At 35.0% G+C, this 25,481-nt stretch overlaps 1 protein-coding gene across 1 annotated transcript in view; it reads right to left on the bottom strand.

Moving 5' to 3' along the window:
* Positions 1-25,481, bottom strand: part of Cfap54 (cilia and flagella associated protein 54) — a 311,291-nt gene that overhangs the window by 229,246 nt on the left and 56,564 nt on the right. The window contains exons 20-25 of the mRNA XM_077799225.1: positions 19,939-20,115; positions 15,808-15,900; positions 15,386-15,571; positions 6,240-6,376; positions 2,983-3,130; positions 1,058-1,213 (exon numbers count right to left, since the gene is read on the bottom strand). Coding sequence (XP_077655351.1) covers positions 1,058-1,213; positions 2,983-3,130; positions 6,240-6,376; positions 15,386-15,571; positions 15,808-15,900; positions 19,939-20,115 — 897 coding nt within the window. The remainder of the gene's footprint in view (positions 1-1,057; positions 1,214-2,982; positions 3,131-6,239; positions 6,377-15,385; positions 15,572-15,807; positions 15,901-19,938; positions 20,116-25,481) is intronic.

The following is a 25,481-nucleotide window of genomic DNA, read 5'->3' on the forward strand; positions in this document are numbered from 1 at the left end:
GGATTTGCTCTCTTAAGAACTGCCTATTCGTATCATATGCCCAATTTTTTATTAGGAATTTGTCAGTTACCCTTAATCAGCTTTGGATATCTGTTTCCCAAATCTATAGGTTTTCTACAATCTTTTTATGGTCCCTTTTGTCACACATGTTTCTTGTTGTTTCTAGAAATTCAGTTAGAAAGGCCCTCTACCCCACAAACCCTAGACTGCACATGATCACCTCTTGGGATTTTTTCCCCTAAGTATTTTTGCTTTATTTTGCATAGAAGTCTTTAGTACATCTAGACTTTCTTAAAAGTCTAAATTTATGCTTAAAAGCATAAATAGAAGTCAAACTCCATTTTCATTCAAATGAATATTTAGATGTTTCATTGCCATTTATTAAAACGTCCATTCTCTTCCCATTGAATAGGAATGCCAACTTAACCAGTAAACTTGCAAAAAGAACTTCCAGCTTTAGATAAAATCACAGGCCCAGCCAACACCTTAATTTCAGACTGATGAGATCAGAAACATACAGCCCAGCTAAACTGTATTCATTCTCCCTGCCCACAGAAACAATGAGAGAGTATTCGGATGTCTTTTTAAGTCACTAGGTTGATGGTTATTTGCTCAGAAGCACATTCAACTAACATAATTCCCTCTGCTAGATCTCATCAATCCTTTGTCCTCCTCCATTACCACATATGCTTCTAAGGTTATTCACAATATTTTCCCTTTGATGATGGTTTTAATCACATGCTTTGGATGTATACTATTGTTTCTAAAATTAGAAGAACATGAAAATTGAATAAATAACTTTAAAAACTAAGAAAAGTTTATTGCCAATATTTAACTACAGATAGCAAAGCTGAATATTTTCAGAGAAACACATGTTATGTCCCTATTTATGTTTGCCCAGACATAATTTATTAGAATGTTTTTCAGTTAACTGCTGAAATTTTATAATACTTTTTCTTGACCTATTTGTACTTATAGGAGACACACGGCTTTTCTTTTCCAAAATGAGTTGCCTATATAAAATTATCCTTATATAGGATTGGGAGGATACCCTTACCTGTACAACAGGTACCAAAACAATATTGTGATATATTATAGGAGCAAGGAGGCCATAACACTGAGTCACAGCTTGAAGTACATAACTGGAATCATTCAAAAAGATGCTAAGTTCCAATGCCACTAATATTCTCTCACATTCAGTCAGTCTAGCAACCTGTAAAGAAAAGGGCTTTGTTACTCAAACTGAGCTTGAAGTGCTTAACTATTTTCTTAAAGAGGAAGGGTAAGAAATGTGATCCTTGTGGCTTATAACCAGTAACATGAAGAAAATCTAAATTCAGAAACAATTCTAATTCTCCAAGAACACTACATGTAAATAATACAATCTTATCTCAAACTTCAGAATTTTTTTGTAAAACAATACAAGTACCACTAATAACAAAAAGGAACCAAACATTTTGTATTGGTGCGATAAAATCTTGGCTATATTTTAATATTAGAAAAAATCTAGCTTTCAAAACCATAAATTATAACAAATAATAATGAAAATATTACATCTCTATAACATTGTCCCAACTTGATAAACAAGATTTCAATTTCCCTTTTTGATTTGTGAGAAAATGGTAAATTTTTAGTAAAGCAAACTAATCTTCATTATACTTCTGCTACTTATGCTTTTACTACTTAAATTAAAATGATAGTAAACTATGCAATTAGCATTTTAAGATTATTGTAACTTAAAAAGAATAGGAATCCTTCCTTCTCCTTTCCTTTCCTGGGGAAAGATTTCATTATTTTCCTGCATATACATAATACATTATGTACAAAGGAAGCTGTATGATTGGTAGCCAAAAATTTCCATACAACTAGTTTTTGCTAGAATGGTAGTTTAGCATTCTGGAATTCACTGAAGCACTGTAAAATTCTCTTTATTTTCAGACTGGATATGATGAAAGAAGAAACAGAAAGCAATGTGTTAGGTACAAGTTAATGGTTGTGAGTAATTGGACTCTACAGGATAGTGAACTTGTCTTCAGCAAAAGGTCATGTTTTTTTTTTAACTCTCACATCACCAGAAACAAGCACACACTCATGGAACAATTTACTAGGTAACTAATTACAAGAGGAAATAGAGGTACAAAAAAAAACTAAAAAAATAAACAAACAACCCAGATGGCAAAAACATCTATAGTTAAGGTTGGTTTAAAGAAAAGGGAGGGCTGGGGTTGTGACTCAGTGGTAGAGCACTTGCCTAGCACATGTGAGGCACTGGGTTTGATCCTCAGCACTGCATATAAATAAATGAATGAAATAAAAGTCTATCAACATCTAAAAAAAATAAAATAAATTTTAAAAAGGGCCAGAACAGAGACAACTTCAGACTAGAATTTTAAAAATTAATGTAGGATCATTAGTAAAAGTAAGAGCATTTCAGGGTTGCAGATGTATGTAGAGCAATGATCATAACACCCCTGAAAAATCTATCATAGGAGATAAGTTGAAATCCTGCCTCTGCAAAAGGAATGCAATATTATAATTAAAGAGAATATGGCATTGATTGATATATGACAGCATGAAACTATGTCCAAGTTTTATTATAAAAAGTATTTGAAAAGAAAGTTGCAGAACAGCAAGTTGATCAAATCCTATTTTTTGTAAATAATAGGTTTATCCATGCATATTTTTTAAAAATTCAAGAAACCACATGAAATGAAATCATAGTATTCTTACAAGTGGTAGAATTACACTGAGTTTCACTTTACACATTATACAGTTTTGAATTATGAAATACATACTACTTTTGTACACAGAGGAAAAGAAACATGATAAACTGAAAAGAAGAGAAAAAAAACATAAACTCGGGTCCATAAAAACTTATGTGGAAAAATCAGATTAAAGTGACACACCCATACAAGGGTGTCTCATTACATTCACAAGACAGGACACACAATCCCACACTTTTAGTCACTTTAACTCACTTACTTGCTGAGCAGGGAAAACCTCACTGCCTTTGATATTATCACAGAAAAGATTTTCTTCTTTAATTTTAATGTCACTTGTGACAAAGATATTTCTAAGAAAAAGGTATAAAAGGATTGAAGAAGTCTCTGCCAAAATATCTGAATATAATCTGCAGAAGAAATAAATGATGTTACAGGTAGAAATATAAAATGATCTATTTAGCACAAGAACTTGCCTTTTTTATTTTTTTTATTGTTGGTTGTTCAAAACATTACATAGTTCTTGATATATCATATTTCACACTTTGATTCAAGTGGGTTATGAACTCCCATTTTTACCCCGTATACAGATTGCAGAATCACATCAGTTACACTTCCATTGATTTACATATTGACATACTCATGTCTGTTGTATTCTGCTGCCTTTCCTATCCTCTACTATCCCCCCGAACTTGCCTTTTTAGATTCATTTGTTCTCTATATCAACACAATGATCCCACCAGCAACAAACATGCATGGAGTAGCTATTCTTCTACAGCTGCTTAAATTAAAATTAAAAACTATCCTTAACAACAAGTTCACAACTAAGAGAATTAAGCTGTGGAAATATTACACCACAGCTACATAAAAATGACTATTAGCAAAGTTTTCTGATTTTTTTTAATATACACAGTTATTTTCTATCAGTCTAACACAATTACTGTAGGTAAGGTTAGAAAACAGGGTCATTGATAGCAAACTCAGTTATGGTTAAAGACAGAGAATCTTAATAAGTCTGAGTTTATATCTAATTCTCTTTTCTAAATTACAGTCAACAGTGCCAACCACTGGTAAAGCAGTGAAATCTGCAGTTTTCCTTCTTTGTTTTCAGTATTCTTCTATCGACCTTAGGATTTGTTAGTAACAAAGCTCCTCTCTTAAGCTTTGGGTCCATCGACTCTCTATACTCCCATCCCCTCAAAATAGGAAGGGATCCAACATTAGTTAATTCATACATGAAGATGATCCCCACCATGTTGAACTCTAGAACTTGACTTTGCCTAGAGAACTTCAGTTCCCTTGTCCTTGCAACTTGAACTAAACCATCTCATCATCCTCATGATGAAATTCAGAAACTTATCAGTGCAATTGGTCCCACCTATCTCTTCCTGGCTCCATTTTCTTCTTTCTCCAGCTCAGACTATGTGCAGTCTTTTCAAGAGTGACCTTTCTAGCACCTTAAGTTCAGCTACCCCTTGATTTCACCCAATAATCAATTTGCCTGCTGTCACTCAAAGAGGTGTCACTGCCCACTTTTTCTATCCCTGCCACAAGTCAATTATTTATTCACTTTTTTTTTTTTTTTTTTTTTTTTTGCTCATTCTTTCATTCTCTGAAAGCCTATGATATACAAGACACTGTTCTGGGCCTTGGGGTATAAAGATGAATCAAACAGGCCCTTAATCATTAAAGAGCTGGGCTTCACTACAAATTCATGGCACATTAGCACTTCTTAGCAACTCTTCCATTTATTCCAATTGTGTCTTTGTTCACATTCTACAGCCCCTGCTGCACATCCCAGGTGCTCTTCTATCCTGCAGGCTCTGCCACTACAGTGCCACTACAGTGCATTTATTTGTATCTTCATTTTCTCCCTTTTTATGGGCTCCCTACCCTCCACATTCCAAAATTATTCCCTTAAGTCTGTCTTTCCTCTCAAGCTTCTGCCTACTTCCCTCTTGTCTTCACCACCCAACTCCACATAAGTGGCCTTATCTTGTTGTGATTTTTCATTTTCATTTATTCCTTAGCCAATTAACAAATGGTCTCTGGCCCATCATGCTACAGATATGGCTCTCTTGACTCCACCAGTGGCCTCCTAATGGCCAACTCTAAATGCCTCTTGTTAGTCTTCATCCTAGTCAACCTCTCTGGACCATTTTTTTGAGCCTGACCTCGAATCAGCATCTGATATGACGGGCCAGTCCCTCTGGTGATGCTCTCATTTCCCTTGGCAACACATTTTCCTGAACTTTAATTCCCTGGGCAGCTCCCTTTCAATATTCTCCCTTGATTCCATCTCTTGTTTCTGCTCCTTAAATGTAAGCAGTACCCACAGTTGGAGCCTACCTTCTATCTTTTCTGCTAAACAGTCATTCGTGGGGAGATATTTTTCTCATTTTGAATGAGATCATTTCAATGATGATCTCCATGGACAATTTTCAAATCTCTACCTCTAGCCTTGACTACCTCTTGAGGTGTCAACACTAAACAAATACATCCACTGGCATCTCGTATTCACAAAGTGATCTTTCTGGAAAACCAAACTCAAAACATCCCCAAATTCATTATTTTCCTCTAAACATTTGTTCTACCTCTCACATCCCCTTAGTAAATGGCTTCCCAGTGCCTTGACACTAAAAATTTTGCTCCAGGAACCCAGTAACATAAAACCTAAGCCCTGTGTCTTTCTCCTCTAAAATACCTTCAAGGCCTTCCCCATGGTACCCAGCACCCTTGTTCATGTTAAATAAGACTATATTTGTGTAATTGAAATTAATTATATTTTTAATGTAAATAAGCATTATCGATTGTTTCAACCATCATTTGCATTTTTTATCTCATTGAAGTAAAAGATTTTTTCTTCTTATTAAAGAAATCTCAGGCATTAACAAAAAGATGAGAGAGAGTCTGGGTTTTAAATTTGCTGGTAAGACAACCTGAAATTATACTAATGCTTATTTTTGAGACTACTCTTAAATTTTATTCCTTTAAGGAAAAAAGACAATAAAGCCAAGTCAAAAGACAGCCTGCCATATTATATGGCTTCCACCAGACTATTTATATTTGCTGATGTTCTAATCCTGGGAGCCTCTTCAAGCAAAGGAAAAGCCTTCAGATTACAATAGTCCACCCATCAGACCCTCACCTTCAGCCCAATCTGACCTTGACCTGTTATGAAAGTCTTCAGGGAGTATTTGTGTTTTCTGGCATAACTGATACTACTCCAATTAGCATTTGATATTTTTATTCCATAACCTTCATCCACGTGCTTTCATGTAATTTTTTTGTTTATGGGGTGTGTGTGTGTGTGTGTGTGTGTGAGAGAGAAAGAGAGAGAGAGAGAGGGAGATTCTAGCGAGGAAGTTTCTAGCAAGGACTCAAGATCCTGGAATGTATGCCCTTATTATAATTCTGATTAGAAATATTTTACACGGACTATCTTAACAAGAAATTGAAAATAAATTAATTCAAAGCTTCAGTAAGCAAATTAATATCTTAAAATAATATTTTAATTACCTTCTCTGTGTAATAGTCATTACATTTCTCAAACAAATAGAGGATTGTTCATCCTGGAGTGGTGAGGCAACAAAATAATCCCAAACTGGTGAGAAAACTTTCTTAGCCAACTCATAGTTATCAACCTGATAGGCAACCTACAACACAAAGCACATTGTCTCATGCAATATTTTTATTTAAGAAATGCATATTTTAGAAAAGAAGTCTCCTAAGTTCTTATTGCATGTTAATTTCATCTATAGTTATTCACATTTGCTGTTCTGTTCAGCAGTGCCATAGTGAGGGAACACTGGGCACTGGCAAGGGAGACAGACACATTTTGAAATCTCTTTTATTTCCAAATTGCATGGAAATTTGAAACTCTGTAAGGATGTTTCGAATCCTCATAAGCAAAACAAAGATCACTCCTGAGCCAAATTAATTTCATTTTCATCTATCTCGGCAGTGCACTCCATTTATTATAGATACTGTTATAATGAACAATCTGTTCCAAGAGAAACAATCAGATTTCCCGAACCCAATATATGAAATATACTTCATTCTTTTCTGCTTCTGACTGACACTTTCAGAGCTTTTGTGCACAAAGAATTCAACACTGAAAAGAGTAAAGAATAAAATAGAAATGCTTTCCAAGAAGTCGTGATACCTTTTAAGTTTAACAAATTTAACATTAGACAAAATAAATTATTTTATTGGTGAAGCCTAGAGGCTCAGAAGAAAAAAAGATAATCATCAACTTACCTATTTCTTTTAGTATGATATATTTCTTTAAGGATATTTCTACAAAGTATTCTCCTTAAATATATGTGTAAAAGTACAAAATCTTACCAAATGATTTATGTGCTGCTTCAATCCTTTATGGAAACAGGTAAGAGACAAAGTATAAATAAATTCATTGAAGTAAGCATCTAAATGACTCATTACTAGAATATGTTCCACTTAAGGACCAGAACTTTCCTAATCTGTCAAATGGTTACTCATATAATCAACCAGCCAATATCTTTTATGAAGTTTCTTTCTGAGCTAAGCACTGAATGAGTAGATTCCTCACAGCTCAGGAACGGTTTCATAGTCTATGAAACTGGAATCAGGTAAAAGACTTAAATCACATGAAATCATAGAAAGACTACAAAGGATATCGTAAGTGTTGTGGAGGCTTTAGAAAAGCAGAAGACTCCAAGGAGCAGGCAGAGATAAGATTTAGACTATCACAGCTTAGACAGAATCCGTGAGGAATCTGTATTGGAAATGACCACAGAGTATTTAAGAGAAACTGGAAGGATAGATCAGACTTTAAAGAAAAAATGGGCAATATGATGGACAAGTTAAAAACAGGACATGATTTCTACCAAAAAGCCCTGAAGCCAAGACAGAACATTCTCAAAAGTCAAATCTGGTCTAAGTGTATGTACTGTTTCATTGACTCCTCCTTACAGCTCTATGAATTGGACTCTATTACCATATCTATTTTGTAGATGAGGAAATTGGGAAACTGAGAAGTTGAATATTTGTACAAAGCCTGAATGTTGGTAAAAGTAGAGAAACCAAGTCTTAGAGGGGCAAATGAGTCACTTCTTGAGGTTGCATCTATCAGATAAGAGTTGGACTAAGTAGTCACTAACATACCATCTAATTATAGGATTTACCATGGAAAAGAATAGAAGATGGTATGTAGGAAGGTTGTTGAGTTAATAATTACCTCTCTTCCCTCAGTACCTCATAAACAAATAAATAAATAGAGGTTAAATTTTAAAATAATAATAATAACAATATCTGTTCAATTAATGAACATTGCCAAACCAGAAAAGATGCCATGGTAAAAACTAAGGTTTATAAATTCTGGATGCTTTGTGGGGTTTTAATAGAGTTTCATGATACAAGTATGTTCATGGATGGTTAACCTGGTAGTGAGGTGCAGAATAAATCTGGAGAGGGGGTGTGAAATTAAATGGAGCAAGCACTACTAAAGAGTAATACAATAATTAAGTTTGTAGCTACCTCCTCTTGACACTCTTGACACATAACTTTCAGCTGGCTTCCAGAACTCCACACTCCTAGTTTTCCTTTCATTTCAAAGGCCACAATCCTTTTCAGTTGCTTTGTCTAGTTCCTCCTCTTTTCCCCACCCTCCTTGTGTTGATACCTCCCAGGGCTCATTCAGTCTTTGCACTTCTCTTCTCTTTTCCTCTTCTGACTCATTCCTTAGTGATGTCATCTAGTCTTTTTAATTCTCACATAACTATCCTCAAATCCTTCTCCTGCTCAGATCTCTCTCCTAAACTCCAGATTCATACAATTTATCCTCAGCATGCCCCAAACTAAACTTCTGATCCCCCACTGCCCAAAATCTATACCATTCACAACTTTCTCCAACTCTGTTGATATCAACTCTATCCCTCCCATTAGTCAGCTATTATCTTAGAGTCATCTTTTATTTTTCTCTTTATATTTTTTTCCATCAGGAACTCTGGTTAACCCGTTTTCCAAAACATACTTAGGATCTGACCACTTCTCACCCATCGACTACTGTCACACTGGCCAAGCCACCTACATCTCTCATTGAATTACAGCAAGAGATAGTGTTTCCCCTTCACCCTTTATGGTCTATTCCCAATTCAGCAGCTATGGTGAACCTTTAAGAAGTCATATTATGCCACATCACTACTCAAAACCATCCAATGACTGCCTATTTCAGTAAAAGTAAAAGCCAAGGTCCTCATAATGTTGCCCACACACCTCTGATCTTTCCGACCAATCTCCAGCCATTTTGGCCTCCTTGCTTTATTAGACACAACAGTACACTTCTGAAAATCTAGGGACTTTTGCTCCATTCCTTTTGTAGAACCACTGCTTCCAAGTCTCTGCTCAAGTCTCAACATCCTTGATCATCCTATTTAATATTTCAACCTACCTTCCATTCTTCCACTTCACATTTCCAAATCCCCCTACCATACTCTACTTATTTTTTCCCAAAGTATTTATCATCTTCTGACATACTAGATAATCTTCTTACTGACTGTGTTAGTTATTTACTACCTAGCTCTTACCATTACATTTTTCTCACCTTGCTGAGAACAGCAGTACTCAAATATGATCCCTGGACCATCAGCATATCACCTAGATCTTGTTAGAAATGCAAAATCCTCAGGCCCCAATCCAAACCTAGTAAATCATGAACTCTGATGGGGGAACCCAGAAACCTGTTTAAACAGCATTCCAGATCATTTGGTTGAACAGTCAAGTTTTGGAATCACGAACCTGTAATCAAGTTTGGAGAGTAAGCACTCAACAAATATTGTGTCAATTTTTAAAGTCCTTTCCTGATAGTTTCTATCTCCCCATAAAGGGGGACATTCAGCAACTTCACTATACTGTAACATGGTTTACTGGCTCAGAGTGAGTGCCTGACTCAAGCTGAGCATCTCATAGGCCCCTGCAAGGCCAAATGGACCTGCAAGCAAAGTTTGGTTCTGATACCAAGGCCAATATATTCTAACAGCCAGGTGAATTTGAGAGAAAGTTTACCACTTACACAGGGACTCTTGGGAAGAGGTGAGTAGGCATTAGCAGGTATGGACTGGCTTGGGCAGAGCAAAGAGAGTGGTTGGGCCTTTAGAGGGGCTAGGAGTAGGACTTGGGAAGACCATGCTGGCTGGCAGTTTAAACTTCCCTGGCACTGGAGGAGAAGGTGAGAGATCATAGGCTCCCTTATCAAACTATCCAGATGGAGTACTAAGGGAAAAGAGAGGGATAAGGTTAAAAATAAGCCAGTGGGTAAATATCAGAAATGAGGTTAGACACTTCATTACATGGAAGGACCAATTAGACTATTTCCCAGGAATGTGGAATTAAGATTACAGGAGCCAGCTAGTTGATCTCTAAAGCTGAAATGGAAGGAAATACAAAAATTCAGGAACCGCCATTTTTCCTCCAAAGATAAAGTATTAAAGAGAGCCAATTTCCAGAAAAGAGTAAAAAGAATGCAGATATACAGAGAGAACCAAAAGTAAAAGACCTAGAGCTGGCTGGACCACAGAGCCTTCCCACTACCTCGATGCATAACCCTAGGTAAGACTGGTCCCTTACCTACAATCAGGATCTTAGCTGAAATCATAAGTCACAATTATCTAAACAAGGGTTACTGATGTGGCAAGGAGATGGGTAAAAACCACATTTCATAGAAAGGAGAGATGACATCTAGCATAGTACCTGGCATAAAATAGACACTGAATAATTAACCAACAAACAGATGAGCAGAGAGAATGATAATACTTAGAGAATAAGAGACAAAAGAACTGAAATTTATTAAATAGGAGATGATTATCTTTTTACCCATTATTCTACTATTTTCAAGTTTAAAGTTATCGTCCAAAGGCAGACCTTTGTTAATCAAAGAGTTCTAATAAATTCATCTATAAAGTGGGCAAAATGTATGAACTCCATTTCCCTTGTTCCTGTCACTACCATGACTGCTGACAAAGCCTTCATGTCACATCATCAAACTCTCACCAGTACTGATCAGGAAGACCTGCTAACCAGCACCAGCCCAGGTAGCACAGAATAAAAGAAAAACCATAGGGAAAGAGGTACAGAGAGTAGTGGTGAGGGGAAGGAGCCAAACAGTAGACAGGGAGCAGAAAGAGGGTCACTTAAAAATCGACGGCAAAGATGAAGGCTCTGAAAGAACTGGCACATGTTAGATGTCCGATATTTGACTTCCTGAAACCTGAACAGAGTCGTAGAAAAACATGAGCTGGTTCAAGTGTCAGGCTGACCATCTGCTGCCTGAGCAACTTTGGGAAAGCACCTTACCCTCCCTGAAATATCCTTTCTAGAACACAGTGGGATCAGCAAAGAAAAAGGATTAAATTTATCTCAGTTTCCTCAACTATAAAGTGAAAGCAATCACATCACTTCACAGACTTACTGTAATGAATGAAATAATAAATTTTTAAGTTTTATTTTTTTCTAATTAACAAGTGTATATATTTATAGGATAGAATATGATGCTTTGTTTAACAAACATATACATGGTAGAATGATCAAATGTCTATCACCTCAAATATTTATCATTTCTTCGTGGTGAGGACATTAAAATTTTCTCTTTTAGCTCTTCTGAAGTACACAGTATCTTATTATTAGCCTTAGTCACTGTATTGTGCAAGAGCATTAAAACTTACTCCTATTTGAGAAAAATAAGAAATGTTTTATAAAGGGGGAGTGAGGATCCCATGAACATAGAAGGGAGAATAGTAGAGGGAGGGGGAATGGAAAAGGGGAGGAACAGAATGAAATGACCAAATGATGCTGTGCACAGATATGACTATATCACAATGAATTCAACTTTTAGGTATAGCACCAATTAAAGAATAAATTAATGGAAAGAAGACTAACAAAGTAAAAGAAATGGACTAGGAAAAGGAGCGGGAAGAGGGAAGATAGGTAGTGCTAGGGATTGAAATGCAGCAAATTATATTACATGAATTTATGAATAAGTCAAAATGAACCCCACAATTATGTATAACTATAATGCACTAATAAAAGCATTAAAAATAATAAAAATTAAGATCACTAGTGGGGGAGGACTTATTTCTAACTGTAACTATACTATACTCATTGACCCTGTCTCCCCTTTCTCTGACTACTCCAAACGCTTGGCTCTGATAACTACTTCCATTCTACTCTCTCCTTCTATGAGCTCAATGATTTTATATTTCATATATAAGTGAGATCATATATTTTTTTATCCTCTTATGACTAGCTTATGGTTTGTTTCACTTACAGTCCTCTAGGTCCATCCACAGAATTTCCTGGTTTTTAAGCCTGAACAGTTTTTCACTGTCTGTGTTATCATCAGAGAAATGCAAATTAAAACCACAATGAGATTTCACCTCACACCTGTTAGACTGACTATTATCAAAAAGATGAAAGATATCGAGTGTTGGCAAGGACGTGGAAAAAAAGGAAACCTTTATAACACTGTTTGTGGTATTGTAAATTAGTAGAGTCATTTGGAAAACACTATGGAAGGTCCTCAGAAAACTAAAATTAAATAAACAGTCCTAATACTGAACACAGAAGGGAGAATAATACTAATACTGAACAGATACCCAAAGAAACTAAAATCAGTATGCCAAAAAGATGTCTGCATTCCCATGTTCACAATGGCCAAGATATGGAATCTACCTAAGTGTTCATCAACAACAAATGGAATAATGAATTTTAAAATGCCATTTCCTTATCTCAAAAAGCCATTGTTTCCCCTCACTATTTGATTTATAGTTCAATAGTTTATCCATTTTACAAACAGGAAAAACAGGATGAAATAATTTGCCTAAAATCATAATCTCTAAAGTCAAGACTAGAATACTTTCCACAGATTTCTAGTTTTCAATATAAAATATAATATTTTCACATCATCTAGCCATTCTCTACTTAAAGAAGAAAAATAAAAAGAAATGATGCCAAAAAGAGAAGAGAAATATTCACACAAAGAACCTAATTCAAAAAATTTCCTAAAAAAAATTTCAGGTAGACTAAATTACTAGCTTCTGTGTTAATGGAAAACCTGTCATAGATAAACCTTGACTTTATTAATGTTTATAGGATAATGTCGAATAAAAGTACAAACTAAAATTTCAAAAGTTAAATTAATCATAGGCATCTAGTAAAATTTCTCTGCATTTTACTTCAAAATATTTATGATAATATGTTTTAAAGAAGAGAACTGTCCTGAAACTAAAAACTAACCACTTTGATGAAAATTAGATTGCCCTTCTAACAGAAAGGCATGTGAAGCTAGAGTTTAAAAGCTTAAACTTAAGTTATAAATTAAGGTGGTTTAATAAGTGAGAAAGTTTTGCTTCAGCCACTTAACATTATGAGAGAGGATGCCCATAAACTGTCGTGAATGAACTATAGAACTGCAAATATAGTATCAATAAAGAAACACAGGTCATTACTTCATGACACTTCTCATTATCCCAGCAGTATAGCTTGGACTTTTATTAACTTTCAATGAGAGTTCTGCCAAATGGAGCCCAAGAGTCAAACCACTCCCTGGAGAAAAATTAGGCCTTGATGAAATATTCAGTTCCTCACAATAACTCCATCACTGCAAATTAGGGGACATATTAAATTCCAAAGAAATCAAAATACCAGAAAACCATGAGCCAATATGACATGCTAAACCAATGGTAGACAATTCCTAGCAATTTCCTCAATTTAATTTTCTGTGAAAAATATGATAATATAAAATGCCAGTGAGATCTAAGCTTATCGCACTAATCAACTATTAGGAGGAAAAATGTCACCATAGAATATGATAAAATTTTAGAATAGCCATCAGCTCTACAGCCAACAATAGGCTTAAAATTAGAGGCTTGAGACCTAGGTCAATGAGTCACTCTAGTGTGCTTTTCACTGGTGACATGTTTTAAGTCAGCTTTGCATTGCAGTGACCAAAATACCTGACAAGAACAACTTAGAAGAGGAAAAGTTTATTTTGGGCTCACAGTGTCAGAGGTTCAATGCATGGTCTTCTGACTCCATTGCTCTAGGCCTAAGGTGAAGCAGAGCATCCTGGTGGAAGAGTGTCACAGAGGAAAGCTGCTCAGATCATGACCAAAAAAAAAAAAAAGCAGAAAGAGGGAGAGAAAGCAAGAGAGGATCCAGGGACAACATATAGTACCCAATGGCATGCCCCTAGTGACCTACTTCCTCCAGCCTCCCCCACCTGCCTGTAGTTACCACCCTGAAGCCCACTCAAATTATTAATCCATCAAATGTATTAATCTACTAATGAGGTTACAGCTCTCATAATCTCATTATTTCACCTCTGAACATTTCTGCATTGCCTAACAAATGAGCTTCTGGGGGGACAACTTACATCCAAACCACAATATCAGACAACAGTTACTTCAGCAAAAACATTAATTTATAAGTATATCCATAACTAAAAACAAGAATGGAATTTATTCAGTGTTTACTGTATGATAAATTCTATAGTTAAACATATAAGATACATATAATATGCATTTATTATTGATACATTATGATACTTTAAAATGATATTCATTTATATATGATATTCATTTAATACTTATAATGCCTCTGAGAGGTACTATGATTATTCCCACTTCACAGATGATAACTACTTGCTTAGTATCACATGGTTATTGTGAGGAGCTGTTATTGGAATTCAGGTCTGTCTGCCTTTATTGATTTAGAAAATTCTCTTTTATGAATTTGTCCTAAGAAAGTAATCATGGATGCAAGTAAAGGTTGATATTCAATGATATGTATCAAAACTTTTTAATAATAGTAAAAACCTGAAAATATCTAAATGTTCAGCCACAATTACTAAATAAACTATGAGACATCTATAAGATTCAATACCATGGAGTTATTTAAAAATATTCTTGAAGAATATTCTCAAGGAATGAAAAAGTGTCAATTATATATGAAATGAAAATATCAGGTTGTAAAATAACATGCATCCTATGATTTAAATTGCATATTATACATAAATTCATATACTTGTGCATATACATGTGCACTTATATATTTATATATATAAATATATAAGTGCACATGTAGATAATAGATAGATGGACAGGTAAATTGACACCTCAAAATGAAAGGATGTCTCTGGATCAGGGTTTCTCAACCCTGGCATTACTCACATTTTGTGCTGGATAATGTATGCTATGGAAGGCTGTCTCCTGCATTGTAGGCTGCTGAGCATCCCCAGCCTCTAGATGCCAGTAGCATCCCACTAGGTTGTGGCAACCCAAAATGTCTCCAGACATTGACAAAATTGCCCCAAAGTCAGAGCTGTCACTCTGGATAATAACAGATAATATATATTTTCCTATACATTCATCTCAGTATTTTCCAACATTTCTAAAATTATTATGTATTACATTTGCAAGCCAGGGGGAAAATGTTATTGTAAAGAAGTAAACTCGCTAATAGGAAAAAGAATGATTCATATTTTATATGACTAACCTGCAATCATGGAAAATATGAATTAGAGGAGCTTTAGAATATCTGCTGTGATTTTTCTTCCATCATAAATTACTTAGTAAGTACTTAACAGAGAAACCATAGTGGGAAAAAAAAAACTTAGCAGAAATCTCTTCTACCTGTGTCAGGTACATCCGAGCAGTAACAGCAGAAAGAGGTGGATAAACCAAAATTGGTTTAGTTGTCTCCCCAATAGCATCCCCAACAAGCTTCCCATTAGAAGAATAAGCAGCAACCGCAAATATATATTTTTCATTAGTTTCCAAACCTTTCACTTCAAAAATGCTTTTACCATCAGCTGGAATCTATTAACAAAAACATATTTCAAGTTATACATGGAAAATCAAAATACTGTGACTTTTAAAATGTAATTAGGTCAAACTTATAAATAAAAAAAAACATTTTTTCACTGTTGGATTTTAGTTATGATCCGAGTTGAAATTAGAATAAATTCATTGAAATAATGACTTCACATGGGGAAAAAAAACTATTGTCATTAGTGAGACTTTGGTAAGATTTCTTGACATTTAATACAACATACCGCTTCTCCTGAATTTGGGAGATGGTTGTTATTGAGCCTCACTTTCCCATAGCTTCCTTGTGCTTTACAACCCAAAATGCAGTACCAGGCCACCTGCCAAGGAGACAGATAAGCCCATCACTTGCAGTCTGTTTAAAAGACATTTAACTTCTTTTATCTCAATGTAAGCAAAAGGAATACTTTTATAAATAAAAATGTAACTATTCAAATTTTAAAATATGACATAGCCTTATGAATATTCTTAGGTTCAATCTTATGAAAGTAAAGACAAATTTAGGGCTAGCTTAGCTGGGATAATAAAGACTAAAATATTATAATAATAATTATTATTATTAATGACATTATTTTAACTGACATTAATTACACAGTTCCTATGTGCTAAGCATCACTAGGAAATTGACACATACTTTCTAATATTCATAGCATCCCTATGAGATGGCATGACTATTGCCATAAAAATGGGAATGTGTTAAATAATTTTGTCCTAGATCAGATAGTAGCAGAAGGTGACCCCAAAGATAACTTAATCTTGATGGACCTGAGTTATGAACTAATGAAAAAAAAATATCAACACTGAAATGATTTGCATATTTTATATAACAACATATGACAAAAAAGCAAGTTAAAAAAATAATCAAGTTACCCAATTAGTGTATTCAAAATAAAATGTAAATATATATATATATGAAAAAATCTGGAAGAAAATGCTCCTAAATAAAGATAGTGGTGGAGTTTGAGTAACTTTTTTCATGACCTTACTTTGATAATTTTTAAATACAGTGCTAAACCAAACACAAAGTACAAATCACAGACACAACCAAATTTAAACTTGATTAAATAGTTAGACTATGGCCCTTCTGCCAAGATGCTGAGATAATCGGAGTACATTATTGGAATGAACTATGTTCTCACTGCAGAGAAAAAGGGAACAAGTTGACACCTGAAAGAGTGATATTATGAATAAGACATACTGTTGCGGGTCATTTGGGTACTACTGTAGCCTTCCCTTTTTCCCAGAAGTAATTTCTAAACTGCAGGGAAGCTGGAAAGAAGGGAAAATATAATTGTCTCTAAAAAATAAAAAACAAATACCTTTGACACCCTATGTCTGCTTCTCCTTCCTCCAAGTCAAAAGAAAAATCCTAAGAAGGGAGTTGGGGGTAGGGGGAACAGGGAGTCTAATCTATACAGTGGGTCCCAATTCTGTGTACCAGAATTACTTCTTTAAAAACAAACAAACAAAAAAAAAAAAAAACCAGTTTGTACAGAATCAACTGTTTTTTAAATTGCAGATATCCAAGTCTGCCTGGCTTCAGTGAATTAGAATTTCCGTTACAATTGTCTGACCCCTTGTGCTTTAAAGGAAATTTCTCAGGTGATGATATATACAACTAATTAAAGAGCACTATTCAAAGGCAGGAGAACTGTAAGGAAGAAAGTACACTGAAGGAACCCGGAAGATGGAGGTCAGGAGAAAAAAAGTCAGATGAATCTCACCAGAAAATTGGAATAGACTTCCCTTGATTTCCCATGCAAAAGACCACCACTTTTAATAGGGTTTTTTTTTAAAAAAAAAAAAAAAAGAAAGAAAGAAAGAAAAGAAAAGAAAGAAAGACTCTGTTATATGACTTAAACAGTTATTGTTCTAAGTTATACCATGTAAAACAGAATCTGCAGGATAAAACTCTCTCTAAAAGCATTTTTACAAGCAGATTTTATGTTTTTATTTTGTTCCACTGATGGAAACACCTTAGTTTGTGTAACTCTAAGAAGAATGTATAATTAGAATCTACATCAGAATAGAGACATCATGAACCAATCACTAACTTTGGAAGGAAGATTTCATAAATAATATAAATGGCATTAGCATTTTTAACTATAAAAACAGATTTTAATGAAATGAATGTCTGAACATGAGGTTTAGATAAGACAAAAGATGGCTGAATCTGCACACCAGCAGACTTATCCAGGCCCACGGCACCACCTAGTGCTGATGAGCAGGCAATTGTAGGTGATCTTGCGAGGAACAGCTCTCCTGATCTGTCCTTTACATCAACTTCACATAAAGGGTCAACTGACAAATACAGGCACTGCAGGCTAAATATGGGACTCTTGTATCTTCCTACTTCCAAGCATTGTAAAACAAACTAGCCGCTAGTTTAAAATATGCAACAAATAAGATTTTGGTTACATAAGCCAAGATACTTGAAAACAAAAGTAAACCATCCATTCTTCATTCTGTACTTATTTTCCCAAATCAGTGAAGTTCTACTCTTCCACAGATTATCAAAAATATCCAAGTTGAACTTTAAAACTGCTAGCAATAAAAGTAATGCATTTAAAAAAACAAAAAACAAACAAACAAAAAAAAAAGTAATGCATTTATTATGGCACAATTAGATATAAAATGAATGTTACTTTTAGACCCACAATCAAATATCACTATGAGTGCTACTTTTAGTTCTACAATCCCAAAACACTATTATTTTTAATTTACCACTAGTACCTCAAAGAATGAAACAGCACTTCATCCATGTTTAACTTTATACTTCAATTACCTCACACAGAATTTGACAGATTTTAGACAAATCTAAACAGAATGTCATGAAGATTATCACAAACTAATGTCATCAATTGTTAGGAGCCACAGCAAAAATATTGATACAGGCACCTTTGGATTTTATTGACTGCCAGCCAGCAATTCACATTCATATGGTATTTGGACTCATGCTGTCTAGCTGGGCCCATTTTCAGGACTCAGGTTACTCATGTCACTCTTGTAATGGGAGAGTTCCCATTGGTTGAGAAAGGATGGTAGGAGGGTGTTCCGGGGGAAGGGGAAACCCCCCCCCCCCCCTCAGGTAGAACACACACGTGGCGGACCCACCTGTTAGGGGACGCACACGGCCTCTCTCTAAATAAAACTTTGTCTCAGTTTGACTGGCTTGTGTTTTTGTGCCCAACCGGGTTGCAAGATTGCAAGCCCGTGTGCACTGACAGCTCAGCAGGGGATCGCTCAGCAGGGGTGCCGCAGGCAGTGCTCGGCAGCAGGAGCGGGACTCAGCCGGCCCGGGGCCGGGCAGTTTGCGGCAATCAATCACAACTCCACTAATTGCTTTGATAAACTTTATTATATATGTTCAACAAAAGTAGTGGAGAGACATCAGTTGATATGACAAAACCATTTTATATTATCTCATTTTATTTTCACAGAAAACACTTTGCAAAGGAAAAATATTTTCAGAAAATGTATTTCACCTCCCTAAAGTCATATTGATAGTAAGAAGGGAAGCCAGAATTTTCAACCTAAATCTATTTAACTTCAAAGTTTTGCATACAAAACATGCTAACAAGAATCAGAGGTAAAGCTCTATTTTTGCATACATCATCAAAGAACATGTTGTTAATCATCCAAAAGAAAAAAATGCAAAATTTTAAATATAAATTAAGTGGAACCAAATTCTTGTTAGAATTTCAAGTTTTAGTCACATTTAGGCCAAGTTCCAAGACACCAGGGATGGGAGAGAAGACTCATCCTAGAAAATACATGAAGATTTATGATTTATGACATGGCTGAAATTGTTACTTGTTTACATTAAATGAATCCACATTTACTTGGAAGAACTTTGGGCAGATTCACCATCTCAAAATTTCTACACTCTGCTGCCTCATCTCCACTGCTGACTGTGAAAATAACTTCTACTTCTACTCTCTTCAAATGTCTGATTCTACTTAAGAAAAGGACTTCATCTTGAGCATATAACCGTATCATGGTGACAAAGATACCTAGAGAGAATTGCTTCTTTATTGTTTCTCTTTACCATATATTTGGAGACAGCATGGGTATATAGAACACATGAACCTTAGAAGCATATATATCTTAATCATTGGATGATTTTTGCATAATTAGAAAATGACTACTAAGTTAGGCTAAGCATGATCACCAATACCATCAATAGAATAAAAGGGAAATGTCATTAAAAATACTCTATGTAAGACATACTAATCCAGAGTTCAGTGCCTATAAATAAGACAAATTGGGTCCTAAAAACAATAATAGTATGAATCATTATAATCATAAAAGTATTTATGTTGCTTTTCATGAGGCAGAGATCATAATGGGCACCATACCTTAACATCAGAAATAAATGGAGTAGGTTTCAGTGTCACAGAACAATGTGTTCGGGATAACAGAAGAGGGGGAGGAGGGATCCTGGTCTTCTTTCTTTTTAAGCCTTCCAAACATTTCTGATATGAATATAGGGCATTTTGTTCTGCTTCAACTTTCTCAATTAAAGAATATGCTTCCTATAATGAAGTGTGGAAACAGGAAAACACATTTCAAGAGATTGAACCTCCTTTATATTTGCAGAAGACTGGTTACATTAAACAACATTATCTCTCTATATGCAATCATTTTATATACATATACATATAATTATGCAGAATTAGAAAATGGTTACTAAATAATGCTAAACATGACCACCATATGTCTAAATGTATTATCATAAGTTAATATGAGGCATTTATTTTTAAATCAAACCCTGAATATCACAATCATATTTCCCCAAAGCATATTTATACATCTAAATGTATTATCATAAGTTAATATGAGGCATTTTATTTTAAAATCAAACTCTGAATATCACAATCATATTTCATTATGCTTAAGAAGTTCATAACACAATCATATACATTTATACTGACTAATGCACTTTGAGGTATGACTCTTAGGTAATGAAACTATTGAAACATGAAGTTTGTGATGTGAACATTAAGAGTTTCCTAGATACCAGAAAAATGAAGAAAAAATAGACAAAAATACTTATTCTGTAAACCTGAAAGAAAAGCAATCACTTTTTTCAAAGGTTATACACAGATAACATATAAAACAAAAGAGAACATAAAAATAAGATCTAAATAATACTTCAAAGGTAAGGTTAAAAAGATTCATCAGTGATATTTAAATTTCCTAATAATACTTAGTACATCAGAACTCCTAAGCTAATAGTTAAAATAATTTATAATGAATAATATTTTAGTCTTGATAGTCCCAGGTAAACTTGCTCTACTAGTTTTTACTTTTCTAAGATATTTAAACATTTTTAACAATAATTACTGATTTTTTATAAACATGATAAACTAGGAAAGTATTCTCTCTAGAATCATTAAAATATTAATTTAGTTAATGTCAAAATATCATAAAAGTCCAAATAAAGCACTCTTGGTGCAAATAGTGAAACACTAAAAGAATTATCAATAAAATTAAGAAGGACACTATTCCCATTTTATTCTAGAAGTTCTATCCAATTTAACAAAACACAAAAGAAGAGACCCTAGAAATGAGAAGGCAGTATGTCTGTCTATCAAATTTGAAGTATATTTCACTCTGATACAAAAACCTGTGCTGTTTCCTCTACAGCAGACATGTTGAGTTAAAATTTTCCAATTGGAAATCTTAACCTCAAACTCAAAAGAATGGATGAGACTAGAGATAGGATTTGGGTGTGCTTCAAGCAAAGGAAAACAAAAGATATTCTATTTTGAGCATTTTGTTAATATGTCTTCAATTGCATCACAGGCTATAAAGATCAGGTAGCATAACAGGTAAAATCAGATTAAGGAAAAATTATGCAACTACAGGGAAGGAGATCAATACCTTGAAAATCTGGAGACACGTCCTTTCTCTGGATTATGTTTGGAGCCTAGAAAATAAACCAGCATTGCTGGCCCACATGCCCTGATGTTATCTCACCCTGCTTTCAACCCCATCTCAATTTACTGGTTACCTGCCCTGGGGTACCCACATATTATCCCAAAATTGTGTTAGGGAGCTCCTGCTCCAGTGAGCCAGCTATACATGATCATCTTCCAACTTGACTCTAGCATCTTCTTTCTATGCCTATGAGCCCCAAAAGGATCAAAACCTGCTTATGTTCTCTGTCATGGGCTGTCACACAGACATTTCTCAGACTGGCTATTGATCAGTATCATCACTAGAATTAAAAATTTTAAGATGGTTTATTTCTAACTCAAAATTAAAATCTCCAGGGTAGGGCTTGAGCATTTGTCTGATTAACGGATGCCAAGGATACGTCTAATCAACCCCTGCTCTTCTTGCCCTTCAGTGACTCCTCCAGTACTTGATGCATAAATTACAAACCTTTCTATTGGCCTTTCATTCCAATCATGATCATATTTATTTTCTAGCCTTATCTCCTTTTCTTTCTGTTTCCTTCCCTCTCTCCTACCTCCCTCTCTATCAAACCTAACCTCTGAAGCCACAAAAGAAAAAACTTCACTCATCCACTGAGAACACTACACTTTTTCATGCTTCTGAGAAATTCCGTCTTCCTAGAGGTTCTTACAACTTCTTCTCTGCTTCAAGACCCACTTGAACATCATCTGACACTTCTAAGACAGCACCATGTACTTAGGTATTCCAAGTTCTTCGCTCTTTATTTTAGCAGATATTTACAATATGTAACTTGTATGTATGACTGTCCACAGCCTCTAAACAATAAGTGTCTTATTGGAAGAGGCACTGCTTTATTTACCTCTTTGGGTTCAATCAATGTGTTCTGAATGAAAAACATACTAAATTATAACAGAAGAGGAGATAGAAGAGATTATCTTTTTATGATGTATTTAAACTAGCATGATTAAAATGTTCTCATTGAGTCTTGATCCATTTTAACTTAAGACCTCCTACTCAGATTCCATGACCTGATTTGAAACAGGTTAGCAAAAAAGCATTAAATTTTTAATAAAAGGTCATGAAATAAAAGTTGAAAACACGGCCCTTGGTTTTGGTAAATTAGATAAATTCTATACTAGAACTCAAGACCAACCCTAATGCCAAGTAAAAATTAGAATTCAAAATTAGAGTCAAAAACTGACCTGTTAATTAGATTTCATTAGTAAGAAAATGATTGCGGATTTCTTAAGGGGATTCTCCAATTAGAAACAAGTAAGTAGCATGGGGAAGTGGGAATCAAGAAAAAAAAATTCCCTTGTAACCAGCTACCCTCAATTTTGAGACAGTGTCATCAATAAGGATATGAACGTTGTTTGCAACAACTAATGTATTATAATGGCAAAATCTAGATAACCATTCCCTCTTCAGAGACTAAGAAGTAGATTTCCATGGCATCACACAATGGAAAAGAACTCAAACCTCACTTTCCCTTGTCTAGCACAAATTGGGAAATTACAAGGGCTCACTAACTTGAAAGAAGAAATAATCCTTTTTTGTATCCAGAGAAAGGTTCATCCAAGGAACTTCAGTAGGAAGGGACTTCTACAACTCACAAGGGGAATAAGTTCTGAGTGTTCTTTCAATGATGATATGTGCTGCAGTGTGCCCTGCAAAAACAATCAGGTCCAAAGCATCTCTATCTGGATGTAAATTTCTCTGCCTACAGCTTCCATTAAAGAAAACAAGACCTGCCTCTCTTCACAAGCTACCCAGTGCTGACGAAGACAGGTTGACATTAAATACATTTGACACAAGCTTGACACCCACAGTGCAGCCAAACACTAATGGAAAGATGTAATGCAATCTTGAGGGCATGATTAAGACATATGTAAACAGCTATCACAGGACTGGAATGATAAAGTGCCCCATTTACTCCTATTGAGCAGACCTCCCTGAGGTATAGTGTGGTTTCTCAACATGATGATGTACATGGCAGAAGAAGAAGAAAAGTAGATTAAGTCATGTCCAAGAACCCTGGGAAGGAATATCGCTGAGATTAAAATAGGCAATTTATAAGATAAACCTAAGAGAAAACAAAGAAAGAAAAGTGTAGTCTCATAAAGAGAAATATCTAAAGCAACACATAATAGTTCAAAAAGAATGTTTCAGAGTGCTGAAAGTGAAAGTAGTAATAATAATAAAGGCTAACTTATTGACTGCTGACTCTGTACCAAAAGCTAAGCATTTTAAATGTAACATTTCATTGAATCTTCCCAAGAACCCCCACTTTACAGATAAAGGAATTAAATCAGAGCATCAATAATTTGACTTAGGTCACACAGCTAATCAGCAGCTGAAGCAGAACTCTATTCCAAGACTTTATACTCCTGTCTTGTCTCAAAACAAAGCTAAGTTTAAAAAAAATATGGAAAGGCAACCTAGATGAAGTTTCCCACGCAGGACCTTTAAAACACTTGAAAGAAAAACAAAAATACATAGCATGCTAAATAATGTGTAACTATGCTAACACATAAATATGCTAAAATATTCTGTCTGTAGTTGAAACCTGGGGGTCAAAACATGACCTCATAGGAGGAGAGGAGCCAGAATGAGAAAGACTTGGCTCTTTTATAAGGAAGATTTCAGCATGGTACAATTAAGAGGTGAGAAGATGTCTGAAATCATATATATATATTCTCCTCCTTCCCCCCCCCAAAAAAAATAGAATTGACTTAAATGCTACAAAATCGAAAAGAAATAACTAAATCCATTTGCTTCTAGCATAGTCAATAGAGTGATATTTAGGGGACACCAACATGTAAATTTGAAAAATATTAAGTCCGGGAGTTATGGGCTTCATCATTAGTTCAGGTTCCAAAATGGGACTACATAATTATATTGTGTAATTTGTATCAATTACAAAAATAATAATAATCATCTGCAAAACATAATAGCCCTTTGCTTAGAGTTGAGATGCTATTACTGGAATCTGGAAGTGTTAAACTCATCACAACTGCAGATTCATTTACATTCCAACAAATAGCTTTAGGAGAAAGCTAGATGCAACAATTGGGGGTTTTTGCAGCAGAAACAACAGGAGAATCGGGTCTGGACCAAAGCATTCCTGACAGGTAGAGGACCTACTGAACGTAGTCACTATGTGATCAGGACACACATATTGGGAAGAATGACTTGACAAAGTTTCATTCCCTAAACAAGACAAACAAACTTCTTTTCCTCGGTAATCATTTTCTACTGAGGTGTGCAAACTAAAGTTTTAGTCTTTTCATCCCAGTACTGAAGATCTGGACTCCTAGGACATGTCAATCATGTCAATCTGGCCCTACTGGCATCACTGGTCTTCCTCTTGAGGACTAGGGTTCCTCATTACAGAAAGTCCTCAAGGTAATGTTTGGATGCAGTACAGAAAACTAGAGAATGGAATGCTGCCCTGGAAACCTTAGCCCTTAGATTGAGGGACATTCCTGTCTCTTTCCATTGAGAAATTTCTTCTGTAAAGGTGCTAGAAGTCCGGCTGGTGGACTCTGGTGGACTGGGTGCAACAACAGAAGCCACAGGATGAAGCAGATAAAATGGACTTCCATAAGTCAAACAATGAAGACAGAAATATAGGAAACAATAAATCTCCAAATCAAGAAAAAAGCCAGTCATCTCATTTGGAAGGTTAATAAGTTATTACCAAAGGTTTGTCCCTCATTCATGGTAAAAAGTTGGTCCACTTTTAATTGATTTGAAATAAAACAGACACCTGATGGGATTATCTGGCCCACAAGGATAGGAAACTTTTGAAAAACTGAGACAAAGTATGAATTATTTAAGAATTCAGAAAGAGACCCGAGTTTTTTATACCTTTTTATGGTACCAGGTGACGCATCAATTACTGATTTGGGGACAATTTTATTACAAGAGCATGATAATGCAAAACATTCTGTAATATACCCAGCGAAAAATGAAT

This window comes from Urocitellus parryii, chromosome 5 (assembly GCF_045843805.1).
Source record: "Urocitellus parryii isolate mUroPar1 chromosome 5, mUroPar1.hap1, whole genome shotgun sequence".
Lineage (NCBI taxonomy): Eukaryota > Metazoa > Chordata > Mammalia > Rodentia > Sciuridae > Urocitellus > Urocitellus parryii.